Source organism: Musa acuminata, chromosome BXJ3-2 (genome assembly GCF_036884655.1).
Source record: "Musa acuminata AAA Group cultivar baxijiao chromosome BXJ3-2, Cavendish_Baxijiao_AAA, whole genome shotgun sequence".
Lineage (NCBI taxonomy): Eukaryota > Viridiplantae > Streptophyta > Magnoliopsida > Zingiberales > Musaceae > Musa > Musa acuminata.
This window is the reverse complement of record NC_088350.1, coordinates 33,083,447-33,100,988: the sequence shown is the minus strand read 5'-3', so window position 1 is coordinate 33,100,988 and position 17,542 is coordinate 33,083,447. Positions and strand designations below refer to the sequence as shown.

Here is a 17,542-nt window from a genome sequence, read left to right as displayed (position 1 = left end):
TGAAAAAATAAAAAAATATTTGGTACACCAGGGTGTACCACTCGATACGCCCTGGTGTACCGCTCGATACGCCCTGATGTACCGCCCAATACACCGGTACCATACCGTACCGAGCCCAGGTCGAAACGCCGGTACGGTACGGTACAACGAACCTTGATTAAAAGTTCATTGCATAAAGAAAGATAATTTTTTTATTTTATCTTTGAGGATAAATTCATCTGGTATTTAGTTTAGATAATAAAATAGATCTCACCTTAGATCCTCTAAATCAATCATCATGCCCGTAAACAGGTTTGTACAACATTTGGCTTCTAGTTATCTAGAAGAATCATCATGCGTGTACCAGGTTTTAGCTTCTAAAATTTCATTGAAGGAACAAGATAAAACATTTTCTTGGTTTTGAGAATAAATTCGTCTAATATCTACTCAAGGATAAGCAGATAGATCTCACCTTTGAGCATCATGCCTGTAACTAGTTTGTATAACTTTAGCTTTGACTTGTCCTAAAGAATCATCATGCATGAACGAGCTTTTAGCTTCTAACTTTTCATGAATGAAGAAGATAAAATTTTTGCTTGGCTTTTGAGAATAAACTCATTTGATATCTCCTTAAGGATAAGCAGAGAGATCTCACCTTTGATCTTGAAAATAAATCATTATGCCTATGACAGGTTTGTGGATTGAAATGGACCTATCATGGCCATGAGCTGGGTTATGGTGGCAATAACAATCAGTCCAGCGTTTAACTCAATCATCTCTGCACTGAAATGGTCCCGTGGCATACAGTTCATTAGGACTGCTAGATCATACATAATGGTCCTTTGGTTTCCTTGTGAAACAGCTCTTAATTTGGGACCAGTGCTCTCAAAGGCCACTCTTGAAACTGATAGAGCACACAGCTTCAGTTAAAACCATTACTCAAGCACCCCGTCGGCACAGCCTTGTTGCATCAGGAGGCGGAACAACTTACTGGTGCATCCACTTCTGGAACACTTGTGATGCGGAACATGCTCAACTGTCTGGACACCAGGAGTTGACTAATATTATAAGCCTAATTTTTGTGGTGAAAACTTTTGATGTCATTATTCCAGGCTTATATGGTTCATTTTCTGCAGGTCTGCAATCTAGCATGGATGATCTGCAGGTTTGGAAGTACCCATCTATCAGCAAGGTAGACGGCTTGGTAGCAATTGACTCTCACACTCGATGATAAATTTGCCTCATTCTAGAAAGCCAGTTGCAAGAGCAATCAGTTTTAGACAACATATAATCTTACTTACTTGAGGAATAAGCCCTCCTGCAAATATTTTTTAAGATTTTATATTGACAGCCTCTAGAAATGCTTCTAGTGAGTCAAAATCATATTATTAGCAGAGTAAAATTGCAACACAATGAAACCAAATTCTTTAAGACTCAAAATAAATTAGTATTCTGTGTGTACTTTGAAGTTGAATGTTTCACATCGGTCGGGTTGAAATTTTCTTCCTCCCAGGATACTGTCAGATTCGTTTGTCTTTTAATATTTATATAAGTTACATCTTTCTTGAGTTTTGAAAAGCCTGTTACCTTCCCCTTCATTTGTGGGCATCCTTTGAGTAGTTTCTATGGTTCTTATTCACAATTGAGTAGTTTTATATCAATATTCAGCTTAACTAAGAGAAATCTCATTACATCACTTTCACTCCGTCAATTCTTATCCATTTGGACTAAGTAAATTATGAGATTATTTCTTCTTTTTTTTGTGGTTGGATCATCATAAAGTTTGGCCTTGGACAAAGAAACTGTAGAGAAGACTCTTAGGGGATTCAGGTTTCAGCTCTTGGTTTACTCCCCTTCAATTGTGAGCGTCTTTGAGTAATTTCAATAGTCCTTGTTTATAAATTTAATGGTTTTTCATCCATGTTCTACCTAATTAAAAACATCCCTCTCACTCTATTCATTTTTATCGGTTTAATCTTAGCAATCTATGAGATTATTTGTGCATAATTTTTGTTGCATGAATCTTCAGAAAGTTTGGTCTTGGACAAAGGAACTTCAGAAGAAGACTCTTAGGAGCCTTGGACTTCTGTTCTTAGTTTAATTCTATAAATACATTGTGTTAATTAGTGAATGGAATGTACAATTTTTTGTGCCTCTCATGTCTTTTCTTGTTTAAGTGAATTTTTTTGTCATCTAGTATTGCAGTTTAGCTTTTATTATCATTCATATTTAGCTTCAAATCTTATGATATTTCTGCTCTCTTGATTAAAACATCACAAAACAGGTAGCAACTCAGGTGATAACACTTCATGAATTATGCCCTGCCTTGTCACCTGATGAACAGGTAAAGGTTGTTTGAGCACATTTATTTCCTTTATGCCAACTCGTATGCAACTCCAGAAGGTAGTATGATGATGGGAAAGAAACAGGTAGATTGAGATTGAGGTGCAAATTATTGCCATGTTGCCCGATGGAAAGTTAAGCACTAGTTGTGGACAATGCTATCCCTACTGATTGTTCAGAATGAATGGAGCTAAAAATAATTGGTGGATTGACTGTCAAATCATTTTGCTGTGCCTTAACTGCAGACTATTGTGACTGGAGCAGGCGATGAGAATGAGGTTGTGGAATGTTTTCTCCTCAATGAAAACAACTGACAATGGCATTTCATCATTTAGTGGAGTTCTACATTGCTCTAAACCACATATTATCGATCATTCAACTGTGTTCTTTAAGAAGTTATTGATGGGATTTTACCATAGGCTCCTGCACGTGAAACCCGAGTTTGGTCCCCGGGAAGAACACATATGCTGACTAAATAGCAAGTATGGCCCTAACTCTTTACATTTGTTTTGTACATTATCTAACAACAAAAGAAAATTTCTGATCTTAGTTATTAGATCTTGCATCATGTTTCGTGAGTTTTCACACATCTAATCAGCAAGAACTTCACTCTGACATTGTTTGTAGCAATCTTCATCTGGAAAATCTAGCATTAGCTTATATTTGCTGGAATTTGTGAACAAAACTAGTTTTAATTCACTTATATGCTTCATGTTGTAGCAATTTTTTCCTGCCTGAAAATTCTTATCTGCATCTTGTTATTGGCCAATGAGAAACACAAACGTGATCAATCCTTTCACTTTTTGACAGCATTCTAAGAATCTTTCTTTATCTTTAGCACAGTGATATTTGGATTGCTGCTGCACATCAATGTTTCAATCTTGAATTGATCGGTTCTGCAACTACACATGTCCAAACAATTCCAATTATGATTCTTTGAGGATGAGTGTTCCTCTACACTGTCAAATTAGAATTGTTATGCTTTAAAGTTCCTAAACTCATCTTGAAATATCTTTTAAAAGAACAGGGAGTCCATCAGTGACATTAAAATCCAGCATTTCATGTTCTACTGGTTGGAAATCTCGACCAAACTTCTATGATTGAATAGGGGTTAGAGTCAAATAATTCGAGTCAAACATACTCCACTGCAAGTGTGATAGGAAGTCCCAGTCTACCTTGTTTGCCTTTGGTGTCTTGGACTGGTTTACTATCTGCTACTTTATTACTTCTAGTTGTGGACTTTAGTATCATCTCACATCAAGAACATCAGAGTGGTTGTGATTGACATATGCTTAGAACAATCATGATTCAAGTACTAATCATACATATTATCTAAAGAAAAGAAATGACAACATGTGTGCATCAACAGCTGCAAGTTGTTGTTTAGTAGCATATGGCCAGGTTTTGGAGTGATATGATACCACCAACTGTCTCAATTAAAGATTTAGGGTTGCAAGATTCCAGCTGGGTTACCATGAAAACTGGTGAATTAGATGGCAAAGTTCGAGTGGGTTTGATGGCAATGAAAGGTGTTTGTGCCCTCTACTCTAAGAACTCCAGAGCGACAAGAGAGTTCAAGTTGTACCTCTCTCTCTCTCTCTCTCTCTCTCTCTCTCTCTCTCATATTAGTTTTCGTTGTCTGTTTGTGTCCTGAATGCAAATTCTATGCAGGGCATCCTACGTCGGAAAGCTACTAAAGGTACGTTCCATCGACACAGTCCATCTCGTTCGTTCGTCTAATTTGATTGAACAACGTTAAAGTTGGCTGCATTATTGGATGTTGTCGTGTTTTTTCTCTCTCTCTCTCTGCATGTTTTTGGTAGCCTCAGTGGCTATTTCTTTTTATTTTTTCTTTCTTGCAGGAAAAAAATATAATCGACAAGCAAACCGCAACTTGCCACGTGTATCACATCATCTCTCTTCCCCCCCCCAATTATTGTCCTTGCCGGTGGCTTAACTACTACATTGACATCTGGATAATGATTGGGTCGACAAGCGAAACGTGGTCTTAATTTATTTACCCTAAACTCTCACGCAGGCCAATCCTATCCGCTACAAGACAAACACATCTTTCTCCACCTGTGTTCATTGTACCCTCTCTACTCCGTACCTTATCATAGGAAGCAGAGCGGGCCCCCATCAAGTGATCCTTGCCGGACACGCCACGCCGCCGATCTCCCCAGACCCGCCTTCCGCAACTCGACGGCCTCGTATCGAAGCCAGATTCGACCTCGTTTGCTCGTCTGGATCCACAAGCAAGAAGACACCCAATAACATACCGACAGCTGGGTAGACAAGAATCCAGGCGGGTCGGTAGACATAATTTCCACAAAGTGGGGGCCGATGCTATTGCCTATTTAAGTGGAAGCCACCCTACCTCTCTTCTTCCCCCTCTCCCTTCCTCGCCCTCAGCCCCATCCATTTCCCTGTTCCTGTGGAACGGGAGAAAGATCGTAATTTGTGCCTCTCTTCATCCTTCTATCCTCTTCTCTTTCTCTCGATTGATCTCCCCTGCATTGTGTTCCAGTTCTGTCTTCTGTCAGAATCAGGTAGCTTCTCCCTTTCCTGGCCTTGGATGAGAGATTAAAGTTGGATTTCTTCTTCCTGCGAATTCAAATCTGCAAAAAGAAAAAATTTAGATCGAGATCAGCTTTTTCTCTTCGGTTCATCATTCCGAGAAGCTAAAATTTCGATTTTGTTTCTGCTTTGGATCGGCTGCAGAGATGATCGTCTTTGTTCTTCGATGACTTGTTTATAACGTAATCATGAATTTGAAGAACAAAAAGCAATGAACTTTAATGAAAAATTCTGCAGTAGATTGATTCTCAATTCCTTTCTCAACTGTTCTTCGTAACCTGTGAAGGTTACAACCGATCGAGATGGAGTATGAGGACCGATTCAGACAGGTTCAGAGTCCCAAATACGATTGTCTTCTCTTCGGTATGTTTAAGGATTTCCCTACGAAGGTTTCGATGTTTTTATTTCGCTTACAAGCCTAGTTTATGTTCTTGAACACAGACTTGGATGACACGCTCTATCCCTTGAGCTCAGGCGTCGCATCTGAGTGCCTCAAGAACATTGGAGGTATATATCATCATCGTAGCCTCCGAGTCCTTGTTGAGGTATAATAACTCTTCCCTTTCATGATTCAGATTACATGGTCGAGAGACTCGGAATCGAAGAAAGAAAGATCTCAGACTTGTGTAATCTTCTTTACAAGAACTATGGCACAACGATGGCTGGACTACGAGTACGCAAAAACTCGCTTTAGTTTCGAGCATTACTTGAATTATAATCCTGTGCCCTCATATCGATTGTATTTCTATCTGTTGTTGATCAGGCCATCGGCTACGAGTTTGACTATAATGATTACCACAGGTTTTGAGCCTAAATCTCTTTGTTTTACCGACTTCAGCAAAAAGCAATGCTTGTAGCTAACTCTAGATTTTGTTTGCTCAAAAGCTTCGTTCATGGACGATTGCCTTACGGAAAGTTGAAGCCCGATCCTGTTCTTAGGCATCTTCTTCTTAGCCTCCCAATTCGCAAAGTCGTAAGTCACTTCGATGCAGGATCCTATTATGATGCAGATTGAGTGCAACTTCTTGTTCCCAATGCAGATATTTACCAATGCTGATGAGGTGCATGCTGCTAAAGTCCTCCGAAGGCTTGGCCTCGAAGACTGCTTCCAGGGAATCATATGCTTCGAGACACTTAATCTTTTGCCGCCATCTTCTTCTGATCAAGAACGCAAAACTGAAGTATTCGACATTGTCGGTCACTTCTCTCATCCGACTGATGGAGTTGAACTGCCCAAGACACCGGTTCTGTGCAAACCATCAGTGGATGCAATGGAGCATGCTCTCAGAGTTGCTGGCATTGATCCACAAAGAACAGTGAGATTCTTTAGACCGGGATAAAATTGTTGTGCTTGTTTAATTTGGTCTGACCCGAGCAAATTCTTTTGCAGATGTTCTTCGACGACAGTGTTCGCAATATCCAGTCAGGGAAACACATTGGCTTGCACACAGTTCTGGTAGATCTTGTTGCTGAATTCAGGACTTCATTTGTTGCTGAATTCAGCGCTAATGGAGTTCATGCTTTGTTGTGGATTCAGGTGGGCACTTCGCGCAGGATCAAAGGCGCAGACCACGCACTGGAAAGCATCCACAACATGAAGGAGGCATTCCCTGAGCTGTGGGAGGAGGGCGAGAAGTCAGAGCTTGTTCTTCACTCAGGAAAGATCGGGCTGGAGACATCTGCCATCGCTTAGTTCTTGCATGTAGTCACTGGTAGAGGAGGAGAAGAGATCATCAGCATGACATGGATGAACCCTATCTGCTACTTGGAACATGTTGTACTCAATGTTCAGAAATAAGATTTCTTATCTGGAAATGTTGATGCATGCAGACTTGCAAATAATTCTCCATGGAAATAGTTTCTGCTTCTCCAAATCAACTTGGTCAGCAACGTTCAGTGACACAACTGGCTAGAGAGATATATATATATGCAAAGCTTCTAGCATCTCATTCTGTCTTTGAGACTTAAATATCAAGTTGTTTCATGAGTGATATATTGTTGAATAATTAACTCTCATAACTTGTATATTATTAGTTCTTCCTTGAGTTTTACTATAATTACATCTTACTAATAATTTACTAGATTCAATTCACAAGGTCTGACTTGATGCTATTATTTCTTTTGTGTGTGTGTGTGTGTGTGTAGCTCAAGCACTGCTTAGATTCTATACTTGTACTACCCTAATGAGAAATAGTATGAGATCAACGATAAGATCAGATCTGTGATAATGTATTTTATTGCTCAAAACTAAGCTACTAGATTTAGTGGGAGAAGCCAAAACGTATAATAAACTGCGCATGATCAACGAGACAGTGATGGTGGGAATCGTAGCTTCCTGCCATCTGAAAAGTTACTGAGATGAGAAGGCAACACATATCTGCAGCCACCAGGTTTTCATCCACCTCTTTCACGCGTTTCACATGTGTGCAGAGACCAATATCTGCAAGAAACATTGTTGCTGAAACAATTGCTGGTGTTGTGTGTTTGAGTCGCATCGCAGCTTAGCTTGGAATGAAGTCTTTCTTTATACAAGATCAATCAAGAAGAATCTCAACGAGAATAATAAGTATTGATGATGAATAAGAAAGAATATATGGAGAAGGAATTAGAAAAGGACAAGAAGAAGAAGAAGAAGAAGAAGAAGAAGAAGGTAGAGAAAGAATCAAAAGAGGAGGAAGGAAGAATGTGCAGATGTCTCTGAGCATGAGAAGAGGGAGGAAAGACTAGCTAGGATGGAGTTCTCTCATCGGATCGGATCATAACAGTGAGCTTCTTCAAAAAATTATAAAGGTTAAGCTCTAAATCCTAACGAAAATTTAGATTGAAATGATCGGTTCATTTGGATCGTCCTTACCATAACACACACACACACACACCGATCTCTCCACCATTATCTGCATATCCTTAATTATGATAATAACCATAATTACTTTATGTTCTATTTAAACTCATCCCAAGCCATATCAAAATATTAGTTTCCTCATTTTATAATGCTAATGGACACATGAAATTATTCTCAACCTCTTTTCTTTTTTAATAATTAAATTAATTAATTAATTAATTAATTTCTTTTATTACATGAAAAAAATATGTCTGATGTTTTTACGTCGACTCAAATATATATATATATATATATATATATATATATATATATATATATATATATATATATATATATATATATATATATATATATATATATATGAAGGGATCAATACAGAAAATAGTGACTGTAGAGGGAGATATATGCAATTTGGCCACATAAATATAAAGGTCCGGCCGGAGCCGGTAAAACCCTAACCCGAACGCGACCCTTTTGCTTCGTCGATGGCGTCAATGGAGAAGTTCAAGTTAGGGTTCCGATCCCTCGCGTCGGACATCAGCACAAACACCGCCGCCGTCAACTCCTCCGGCTTCTCGTCCTCCTCCGATCAAGCCCATGTCCTTGTTCACCGCGCTCCCATCGGGTACTTCGAATGCTCTGAAACCTTGGTTTTCTTTTCTCTGTATAGTCCATCTCGTTCTTGTAGTCGAGCTGGAAATTGGACGAAGGTATTGGGATCCGGATTCTGGTAAATCTGTATCTGTTTGTGTTCCATGATTGGTTACAGTCTGAGAACGATTTCATCTCTCTGACAATTAGCGTCACGGTGGAACTTTTGCCTTGAGGTGTATTCACAATTCATATATTGTAGGACTTCTTTATATACAATTATCTTATCTATCTCAAGTATAAAGATTTCGCGTACAGGCTTTTTTAGCATTTCCTATTTTCTTGTTACCATGAATTGTTTCATATGAGTTTGCTCGATAATGTGTTGGGGCTCATTTTACAATGTCATAATCCATAGCTGATTGCTGCTAAATTGGCATGCACTTTGAGGTTCTAGTTGTGCTTTGGAAGACTTTTCTACATGTATTCTCATTACTAATGTGTCCTTTTTTTCTCTAAAAAGTGTAGCTTTACCCTCTTTTTGTCAGCTGTTTTTAGAGTCTAGAAACAATGAGTTAGTATTATAAAGGTAGTTGCTACGAACTATGATAGCAGAGGCTTAAGTTGTCAAATATATGTAAGTACTTCTTACTTCATGCCATAGGCAATTAAATGGCATGTGCAAAGCTATAATTTATTGGAAACATATGACATTTGCCGGGTAGGAAGAGGTGCGTACCAGAAAGTTAAGTCTCAGATAAAGGAAATATTAATGCTAAGAATGTTCTGAGTTTCATTCACTTTATAACCTAGACAATGATTTAGAATGAGAAGCATTTGCAATTTGCCAAGACAAAGAAAAGCCAGTGATAGTATTGTTTTATTTTGTTTTGTCTTTTTGTTTTTTAAGCCCAACAGTTGGTATGCTAAAGAATCTGCACTAATTGAAACATTACAAGAGGTAATATTCTTAGGAAATTTGATGTTTGGTATTATGCATCGATAACATGCATGGTAACCATCACAATGAAAAGTATTTGGATGCATGCTTCAGCACAACAATGAAGATACAGAAGAACATGGGTTGAACTTTTTCCATTTTGCTAGCACTGTGAAAGCTAATAGCTACTGGTTTAAGTTTCTCTATGGCCACTAAAATATGCAGAGGGTCATTCTTAGTAGCTTGCAAGTTGATTAGCTTTTTGAAGAGATATTGTTATGGTCCTTATGACTTAAGCTAAATTGAATACTCAAAGTTTCTTGGGGAACATTTTCAGAGTTCAAAATTTAACAAATATACACAAATGTTCATCTTTCCATTCTTAGATTATGATACATATCCATAAGGGTGAAATTGTAATATTTGTCTTATTTTGAACACTAAAACTATCCAAGCTGATCCATCAAGTCCTTAAACCTTGTCCTATTTATTAAATTTATGTTTCACTATATTAAATAAGTTTTTGAACCCTAAAGTCTAGGAGGCATGGAAACGACACGACATGGATACCAGTGATTGCAAAAGGCGCTCGGGCGCTCGCCTAGGCACTCGGGCGAGGCGAGGCGAGGCCCGAGCGCCTCGCTAATGTCCCAGGCGGCGCGCTTCAAACAGGCGCCGCCTGGGCGCTCGCCCGAGCCCAGGCGCTGGGCGCTTCGGGCGAGCGCCTGGGTAAACCAAGGCGACCGAACCAGAATTTTAGGTCTGGTTCGGTTGTTAGTTGGTTCAATCGAACCAACTAAACCGATATAACCCCAACCCTAACCCTAACCCAACACTAACCTGCTGTCGCTGCCGCTCTCGATCGCGATCGCGATCTCGTCGCTCGCTGCCGCTGCTCCCGCTGACGCTGCTCGTCGCTGTCGCTGCTCGCGCCTCCCGCGAGCCTTCCCGCTGCTCGCGCCTCCCGCAAGCCCTCTCGCTGCTCGCGCCTCCTGCGAGCCCTCCCGCGAGCCCTCTCGCTGCTCGCGTCTCCTGCGAGCCCTCCCGCGAGCCTTCCCGCTGCTCGCGCCTCCCTCGAGCCCTCCCGCGAGCCTTCCCTCTACTCGCGACTCCCGCTGCTCGCGCCTCCCGCGAGCCCTCCCTCTGCTCGCGACTCCCGCGAGCCCTCCCGCTACTCGCGCCTCCCGCTCCCTTTCCTTTTCCCCCCGCCGCTTGCCGCTGTCGACGCTGCTTCCTTTCTCCGTCAAGCTCAGACTGCTCAGTATACTCTTAAATCTTAATATTAAGTTTATTTGAATTTTGAAATGATTAATTTTCATTAATAGATTAATAATATATTAATTTGATTTTAATGTTATTAATTTTGTGATTTTGTATCTTAGATTTTTTTTAATTTAATAGCATATTTTTATTTAAAATTTTAAATAATTATATTTATTAATTATATTATATATTTTTATATTTTAGCGCCTCGCTTCGCTCGGGCGAGCGCCTAGCGCCTCGGGCGTTTTTGGACCTTGGCGCCTAGCGCTTTTTAAATCACTGATGGATACTACAATACGTTGGGAGGACATGTGTGTGTGTGTGTCGCGCGCGCGCACGTGCGTGCGTGCGTGTGCAACGGCCACAGGGTCGCTCGCAGGTGGGGCGCTCAAGGTGGAGGGTCTGATGTCGTGTGTGTGTGTGTGTGCACGGTTGAGGAAGAAGCTTCATCAAACGTTGTTGAAGTTGTCAAAGGCCCAAGGGAACGCGATGGCCGTCAGGGCGCTCGGGGCAGAGGGCACGAGAGTGCACAACGGCCACAGGGTGGCTCACAGGTGGGGCGCTCAAGGTGGAGGGTCTGATGTCATGTGTGTGTGTGCACGGTTGAGGAAGAAGCTTCATCAAATGTTGTTGAAATTGTCAAAGGCCCAAGGGGACGCGATGGTCGTCAGGGCGCTCGCAGGTGGGCGCTCGGGGTAGAGGGCACGAGAGTGCACAACGGCCACAGGGTGGCACGCAGGTGGGGCGCTCAAGGTGGAGGGTCTGATGTCATGTGTGTGTGTATATGTGTGTGTGTGTGTGCACGACTGAGGAAGAAGCTTTCATCAAATGTTGTTGAAGTTGTCAAAGGCCCAAGGGCACACGATGGCTGTCAGGGCGCTCGCAGGTGGGCGCTTGAGGCAAAGGGCACGAGAGTGCACAACAGCCACAAGGTCGCTCGTAGGTGGGGCGCTCAAGGTGGAGGGTCTGATGTCACGCGATGACAGAGGGGTGCTCGGGGTGGAGGTCTTGAGAACATGTGATGGCCATCAAGTCGCTCGCAGGTGGGTCGTCGAGGAAGAAGGGTTGAAACGTGTGGTTCGCTCGGGAGTCAAAGTAGAGGTGGCGGATGGTGGTGGTTTGCAGGGTGCTCTGGGCGGTGGCAAAGCTTGCCTCTTCCATAGGTGGGGCAGGGGTAGGGGTTTCGTCGGTGAGGAAGAAGGGGTTACCGAGTCCAACATGTGAACTTCATATCCAACAAATTAAAAAAAAAAAAAAACATGTGTCCAGCCGTGTCAATGACAAATTCACTCAAGCCACCATGTTCGTGCTTCCCAGCCTGAAGTGACCCTTAGAAATTTGTTATTATTTAGGCAGGGAATAGTCAACTTAAGATTAATGAATTGTGAGCTCAGTGTGTAATATTGTTGACATGTTCATCCAGCGTGCAAGTGTTGAACTTTTTAACTTTGCCTAGAAATCCCAGAGAGCTGTCTTACTTTTTTGTCTTCATTGACAAAAAAAGATGTAGATTACTTAAAAGAGTTTTTAAGTGTGAAACCATTGCATGGTCCAGCTAGGTAGGAAGACCAGAAAGGTGTATGTTTGGGTTTTTTATTGAAAAGAAAAGAGAGTTGTTAATTAAAGCATGCACTAAGCAGTTAAATCTTTGTGTCTTTGCTACATGAAAGTTAGCACATGTAAAAAAGTGCACAGGTTTCATAAGTGAGCACTATTACCAGCTCGAAAATTGATATACTTTTTTGTCAAGATTATGTTTAGCTATTTATTTACACTACAATAATTGCTAGCTAATTTTTGTTCCAAACGTTTGCAGGCGGGTGGTTTCAGTGTCGACATGTAGTAAGATCTGTGCAATCAGCTTTGTCGTCGGTGTCTTTGTTGGTTTCACGCTGAAGAGACGGGTGAGGCGTTGGGCAAGCAAACTGCTCAAGCGGTTGAAGGATGATTAAGCTGTAAACGACGACACTAATAATTTTCATGTATGCATTCGGTAGCAAATTTTGACATTTCTAATGTCCACATTATAGAGCCTGTTGTTCAATTTTTTGGATGCTTATATTTGCTGTCCAGTGTTTCTATCAAGTTTTATTTACATAGGCTCAAAGTCGATCGACTCCTTTGATGACATAGCCCAAGCGTGCACACAAGTTGCGTTGCTGGATGAGGAATTGAAGGAATTTTATTAGGTAAACACAGTAAAGCAAAGGCAATTCAGAAATAAATTTGCAATTAAAAATATACTTATAAAAAATTACTAGAATTAATTTAATAGAGGTTAAAATGAAAAAAAAAATTACTATTATTATTTGTAATAGTGGTTGTGCATTTGAATTTTCTTTTCCCACTAGGGGTATTGTCCGTGCACAAAAGGAGAAATCTATAGAGCATTGCTCGAGTATTTTATTTATGTTGGGTGCATCCATCCAAGTGCTAGAATTTTCGAAAGAACAACAACATTTTTATTCAATATTATTGGTATTCAATATTATTGCTACATCAGTTGGGTCTCGGCGCTTTATTTCTATCTTGTGATATATATATATATATATATATATATATATATATATATATATATATATATATTCAATATTATTGGTATATATTAAACAATATTTGTAAATAATGAAAAAAAACATGAATATAAATTAATCTGGTCAAGAAGGATTTGGAAATACTCTCACTGGCACCATTGGTTTCAGGCCACTTATTTCACAAAATAAGTCCATTTTGAATGAAACCTTTAATCGAGCCCATGCAATTTCAAATCTTTTATCACAAATAGAAACACGAAACAGAACCAACAAAATAATGAAAACTTACAAAAGTTAAAAGCAGGAAACTTGGGTCTATCATTTGAACCAACTCTTATTTCAGGATTAAAGACACTATGTCAAAGTTGCATAGTTAACATACCAAGCTAACTTCCATAAGAATTAACTCACGGAGGATAAAAAGCCAGCTTCATCACCGAAAGCAGTGAAGCGTCCACGACAAGTAGTTTACCTGAAACGAAAGGAAAGCGTGCTCTTAGTTTTACCGGACTTTAGTCAACGAGAAATGTGCCTTGTGAAACATCAAATAAATGGAACATATAAGAGAGAGACCCTGTGTTATTGTCAAAGTATATTTATTATGTTTGAGCATTGTCAACTTGGCATATCCAAGAATACAGACCAGGACCCAAACTTCCCAGGTACAAAAAAAAAACATAGTAAGGAAATAAGAAATGCAGTCTTATTGATAGTTAAAAGCGACACATTCTAATGATAATGCCACCAATTTCACCTTGTTGAACAATTATATCTTGCTTCAATTGTATTAGCACGTTCATCCTATTAGGAGACGAGCAACAAAGGACTAGTTGACTAGCAGAGATGGAGATGAAGTATCACACCTAAACATCAAGTTTTCGATAAAATTGGCTGGTTCACATGATGCTATATAGCAGATGAACAAACTCGGGAAAAAAATTGGCTGGTTCACACCAAAACCCCCTGCCTTCTATTTGGGACCTAAACTTCCATGTGCATTTGTTGGCCAAAGCGAGATCTAGATATAGTCAAATTAAATTGCACAAGGTGTTTATCCCTGGCAAGCATGTCATGTATACCCCAGGCTTGCATATCAACTACCGGGCCATGGGCTGGCTGTTTAAAGGTAGCAACAGAAGTATCTATGAAGCACTCTAACTCTCAGTCTAAAGATTGAGTTTAATTAGTCCTCCGAGTCCAGTTTTTTCTTTCTACTATGTACGCTTACTAGTTAGCTTTCAGTGTTCAAATATTCTAGAAAACTACAACGATATCCAATTCTTTGGTAGAAGACCACATAAAAGGAAGGCGGGAAGACAGAAATCTTGTGGAAGGAAAGAGGAACCGGAGTGAAACTATGAAAGTCCATGTCGACAACCAGCAAGTCAAGATTCATGGAACTTCTAAACCATAAAAAAGAAAAAGAACTTTTACATCAATAAAAATAATGTTGACTTAAATTGTCACTAATTTGGTGGAGGCTCCTCCTAATATAAGAAGCCAATAAGCAAGACGTACATAAGAGAAGGCAAGATGGTACTATAACGATGGTTAGCATCAACAGGAAACACAATGCTCACAAAATAGGACCCAGCCACCTAGAAGTGAAAGCAGTTATCAAGTAATGACTCTGCTAGAAGCCACAAAATTGATGGTAATCTTTCTTCGAGTATAAGACTCAGAGCTAACACAAGAAAAAAATAGATCCATAGACAAATTTTAATTGTAAGAACTTGATCATTTGCCAACTTGTAACTCTTATTTCATCTGTTCCCAGAGAATAAAATTGGATTTTCCCAGAAGAAGGCTTGTACAAGAAAGATAATACAATGAGTCATAAAAAAGGCTTAGACACTCAGATGAAGAAAATCAAGTTAGATATTACAATTAGTCATACAAACCAAAGGCATCATCGAACTAGATCCTAAATAACATTCAAGGCATCTTAAAAAAGAAATGACATTTTAGCTGAGAAGAATAAATTGCAGGGAAGCCTGGGGATGCACATGCCCTATCGCCAGGTGAATGGCGTACTACATGACACCATGTCCCATGAGAAAGAAGTACCATTACCTTATGAGTACCCAAAATGTATATTGTTGAAAATAGTTGCTTGAATGACCAAAATTATTCCTGTTCAACTATCTTATACAGCGAGACACTTAAAATTGTTGATATGGATTTCCTTGTTATGAACCAAATCAGTTTTGGCATGATGGAGCACGTACACAGGGCTTTTTGTATAAGCCTACACTTAAGCATGGCATGTGTTGGTGCATATTCTACTAACTGAACAACATTATGAAGCTAGAATTGATTGCAAAATATTCTCCATGCCGAAGACATAGCCATCGCACAAGTCTAATGTATTCTCATTTTGAAAAATGTGCTTTATTATATGGAACTATAAAGGCTTCTAGTTTCATATACACTTAGAATAAAAAAGACCCAGTGAGTATCGATTATCTGTTCCAATGTCTCAATATGACAACAAGATGCTATCTCATTATATTTCGCACAAGCAACCAATTTGTTGAATTAAGAAACAGAAAACAGATGATCAGCATAGAGAGAGACAAACAAACGAGACTGCAAGATAACAAAGGTTACTGTTGGATAATAATTTACAGAAAAGACAAGACAATCTTACTTTCCCTTCCTCTGGAAAATGCAGTCTTTAATATCATTTGGTCTTATAGGTGAAGAAACACTACAATTTTAACACTGATTGTTCTATACTTTGCAATTTCTTTCATGTTACACAAAAAAAAAAAAAATTATTATGTTTCTCTCCAATTTTTTATAAAACCAAAAAAACTCTCCAATGGAAGTAGATTACTCCTTGATTTTTTTCTAATTCATCCATTATTCTCTCCTATTTGTCACGCAAGATGAGAGAATCCTCTAATACAAGAGGAAAACAGATGAACTTTCGAAAGGGGAAGACACCAACTGTTATATTCAAGATATAGTACACACACAAAAATGAAAATAGTCTAACAAGCCCTTCTGAACCAAATAAATGGTTACGTTTGCAAGCCATAACCCAATAAAATGGTAGACCAACAAGTCAATGTAATGCACTGAACATTTCTTTTTCAACTCAAGTTCATGTCCAATGAAATTACATGTGTATTCTGAATTTAGAAATAAATACTTGAACCGAAGAACCAAAATACTACTATGAAGTTGAACAAAGATGCAGTGATGAACAGAGTGGTGAAGCAAAAGAAGATTGTGATATGAATATTCAAAACCATTCTTGAAATATAAACTCTTCCTGAAGAGGAAATAAAAGAGTTACAATCTGGGGGCAACAAAAGGTGTTATACCACAAAACCAACCAACTATAAGCAAATGGGAAGGAAAAAAAAAACCAAACTGTAGCCATGGAACGAGGGAGGAAATTATCATATAGGCTGTAGCGGTCCTTGAAGTAGGTATATACATAATGCCATTATGTGGATCAACTTCTATTATCACTAGTAATTTACCATCAGGAGGATTAACAAAGAGCAAAAGAAAACAAAAGTGAATAGCCACAAAGCGGTAGTGGTGAACTTGAAGCTACTATTATCACTCTCATCCCAATTATGATGAGCAATCTTTTCTGCCACCAGTGACTTGACACAGCATCGCCGACAAAATCAAAGTTCACAAGAAAACTAAATTCAGTGAGACGAAAAAAAGGAACCATCATCCTATTAGAAGGAACAACGACGAAGGCATCGCCACTAGTTTGACTAAATATTGATCTTCCAATAAGTAGAACATGATGCTAATCGTCATCACATGTATACCTATGTCAAAGATCTGGTCACAGACACCTCATTCACCCAAACTGACATCTCCTCGACGCTTAAACCAATTAGATCAGATGCAAACAAAATCTAATAGAACGAAATACAAGCAAACTTTACGATCACATCGGGTGTCATGGAACGAAAATTAAGGTCAGAAGTCGAAGCATCTACTCACTTTCTTTTGTGCTCCTGCACGAATTTGGAGTTCTTGGCATCCTCCTCTGCGATTTGATCAGACAAACAAAGAACGCGGGGAAAAAAGTCAGAACGAGAAGATTGAGAAGGGAATCCTGGAAAGGAAAGGAAAAGGGAAGAGATCGGAGAGTTGAGGGACGAACCGGTGAGGCCGGCGGTCATCTTAACAATGATGCAGCCGGTGATGGCGAATCCGACGAGGAAGGGCCAGTTGCGGTTAAACTCCCTCTTGAAGAACACGGGCCACGGATCGAACGTCTTCATCTCTCTCGCTCACTCTCCCTTCGCCGCCGACCGCAACCCTTCCGAGCCTCTCTTGTTAGGTCTTGGAGATCGAATTTTCTTTTGGGGCAATTATATCATCGCGGATGTATGTTTCTCAGAAAAGCCTCTATACATCAATTATTTGCAAACAACTCCTTATCCATATTTTACTATTTAGTCCCCGTAAATAGCAGTCAATGAAACGGACCCA

General features: G+C 39.7%; 2 protein-coding genes across 3 annotated transcripts; one reads left to right on the top strand and one right to left on the bottom strand.

The window, feature by feature from the left end:
* Window positions 1-4,693: 4,693 nt before the first annotated feature.
* On the top strand, window positions 4,694-6,724 carry LOC103974302 (uncharacterized protein C24B11.05). Of its 2 annotated transcripts, XM_065138170.1 has the most exons (10): window positions 4,694-4,871; window positions 5,044-5,081; window positions 5,186-5,262; window positions 5,341-5,406; window positions 5,475-5,572; window positions 5,663-5,700; window positions 5,785-5,872; window positions 5,940-6,215; window positions 6,290-6,355; window positions 6,437-6,724. In XM_065138170.1, the coding sequence occupies exons 3-10, from the start codon at window positions 5,202-5,204 to the stop codon at window positions 6,590-6,592; spliced, it is 849 nt and encodes a 282-aa protein (XP_064994242.1). In that variant the 5' UTR covers window positions 4,694-4,871; window positions 5,044-5,081; window positions 5,186-5,201; the 3' UTR covers window positions 6,593-6,724. The 2 variants fall into 2 exon arrangements, with proteins under 2 accessions (XP_064994242.1, XP_009387370.2); XM_009389095.3 differs by lacking the exon at window positions 5,044-5,081 and having other exon boundaries at window positions 4,695-4,871.
* A 6,639-nt stretch (window positions 6,725-13,363) lies between these two features.
* Window positions 13,364-17,403, bottom strand: LOC135632070 (ATP synthase small subunit 6-A, mitochondrial-like). Its single transcript, XM_065140436.1, has 3 exons — window positions 17,211-17,403; window positions 17,048-17,093; window positions 13,364-13,541 (listed from the first exon to the last, which is right to left on the bottom strand). The coding sequence occupies exons 1-3, from the start codon at window positions 17,329-17,331 to the stop codon at window positions 13,538-13,540; spliced, it is 171 nt and encodes a 56-aa protein (XP_064996508.1). The 5' UTR covers window positions 17,332-17,403; the 3' UTR covers window positions 13,364-13,537.
* Window positions 17,404-17,542: the final 139 nt, after the last annotated feature.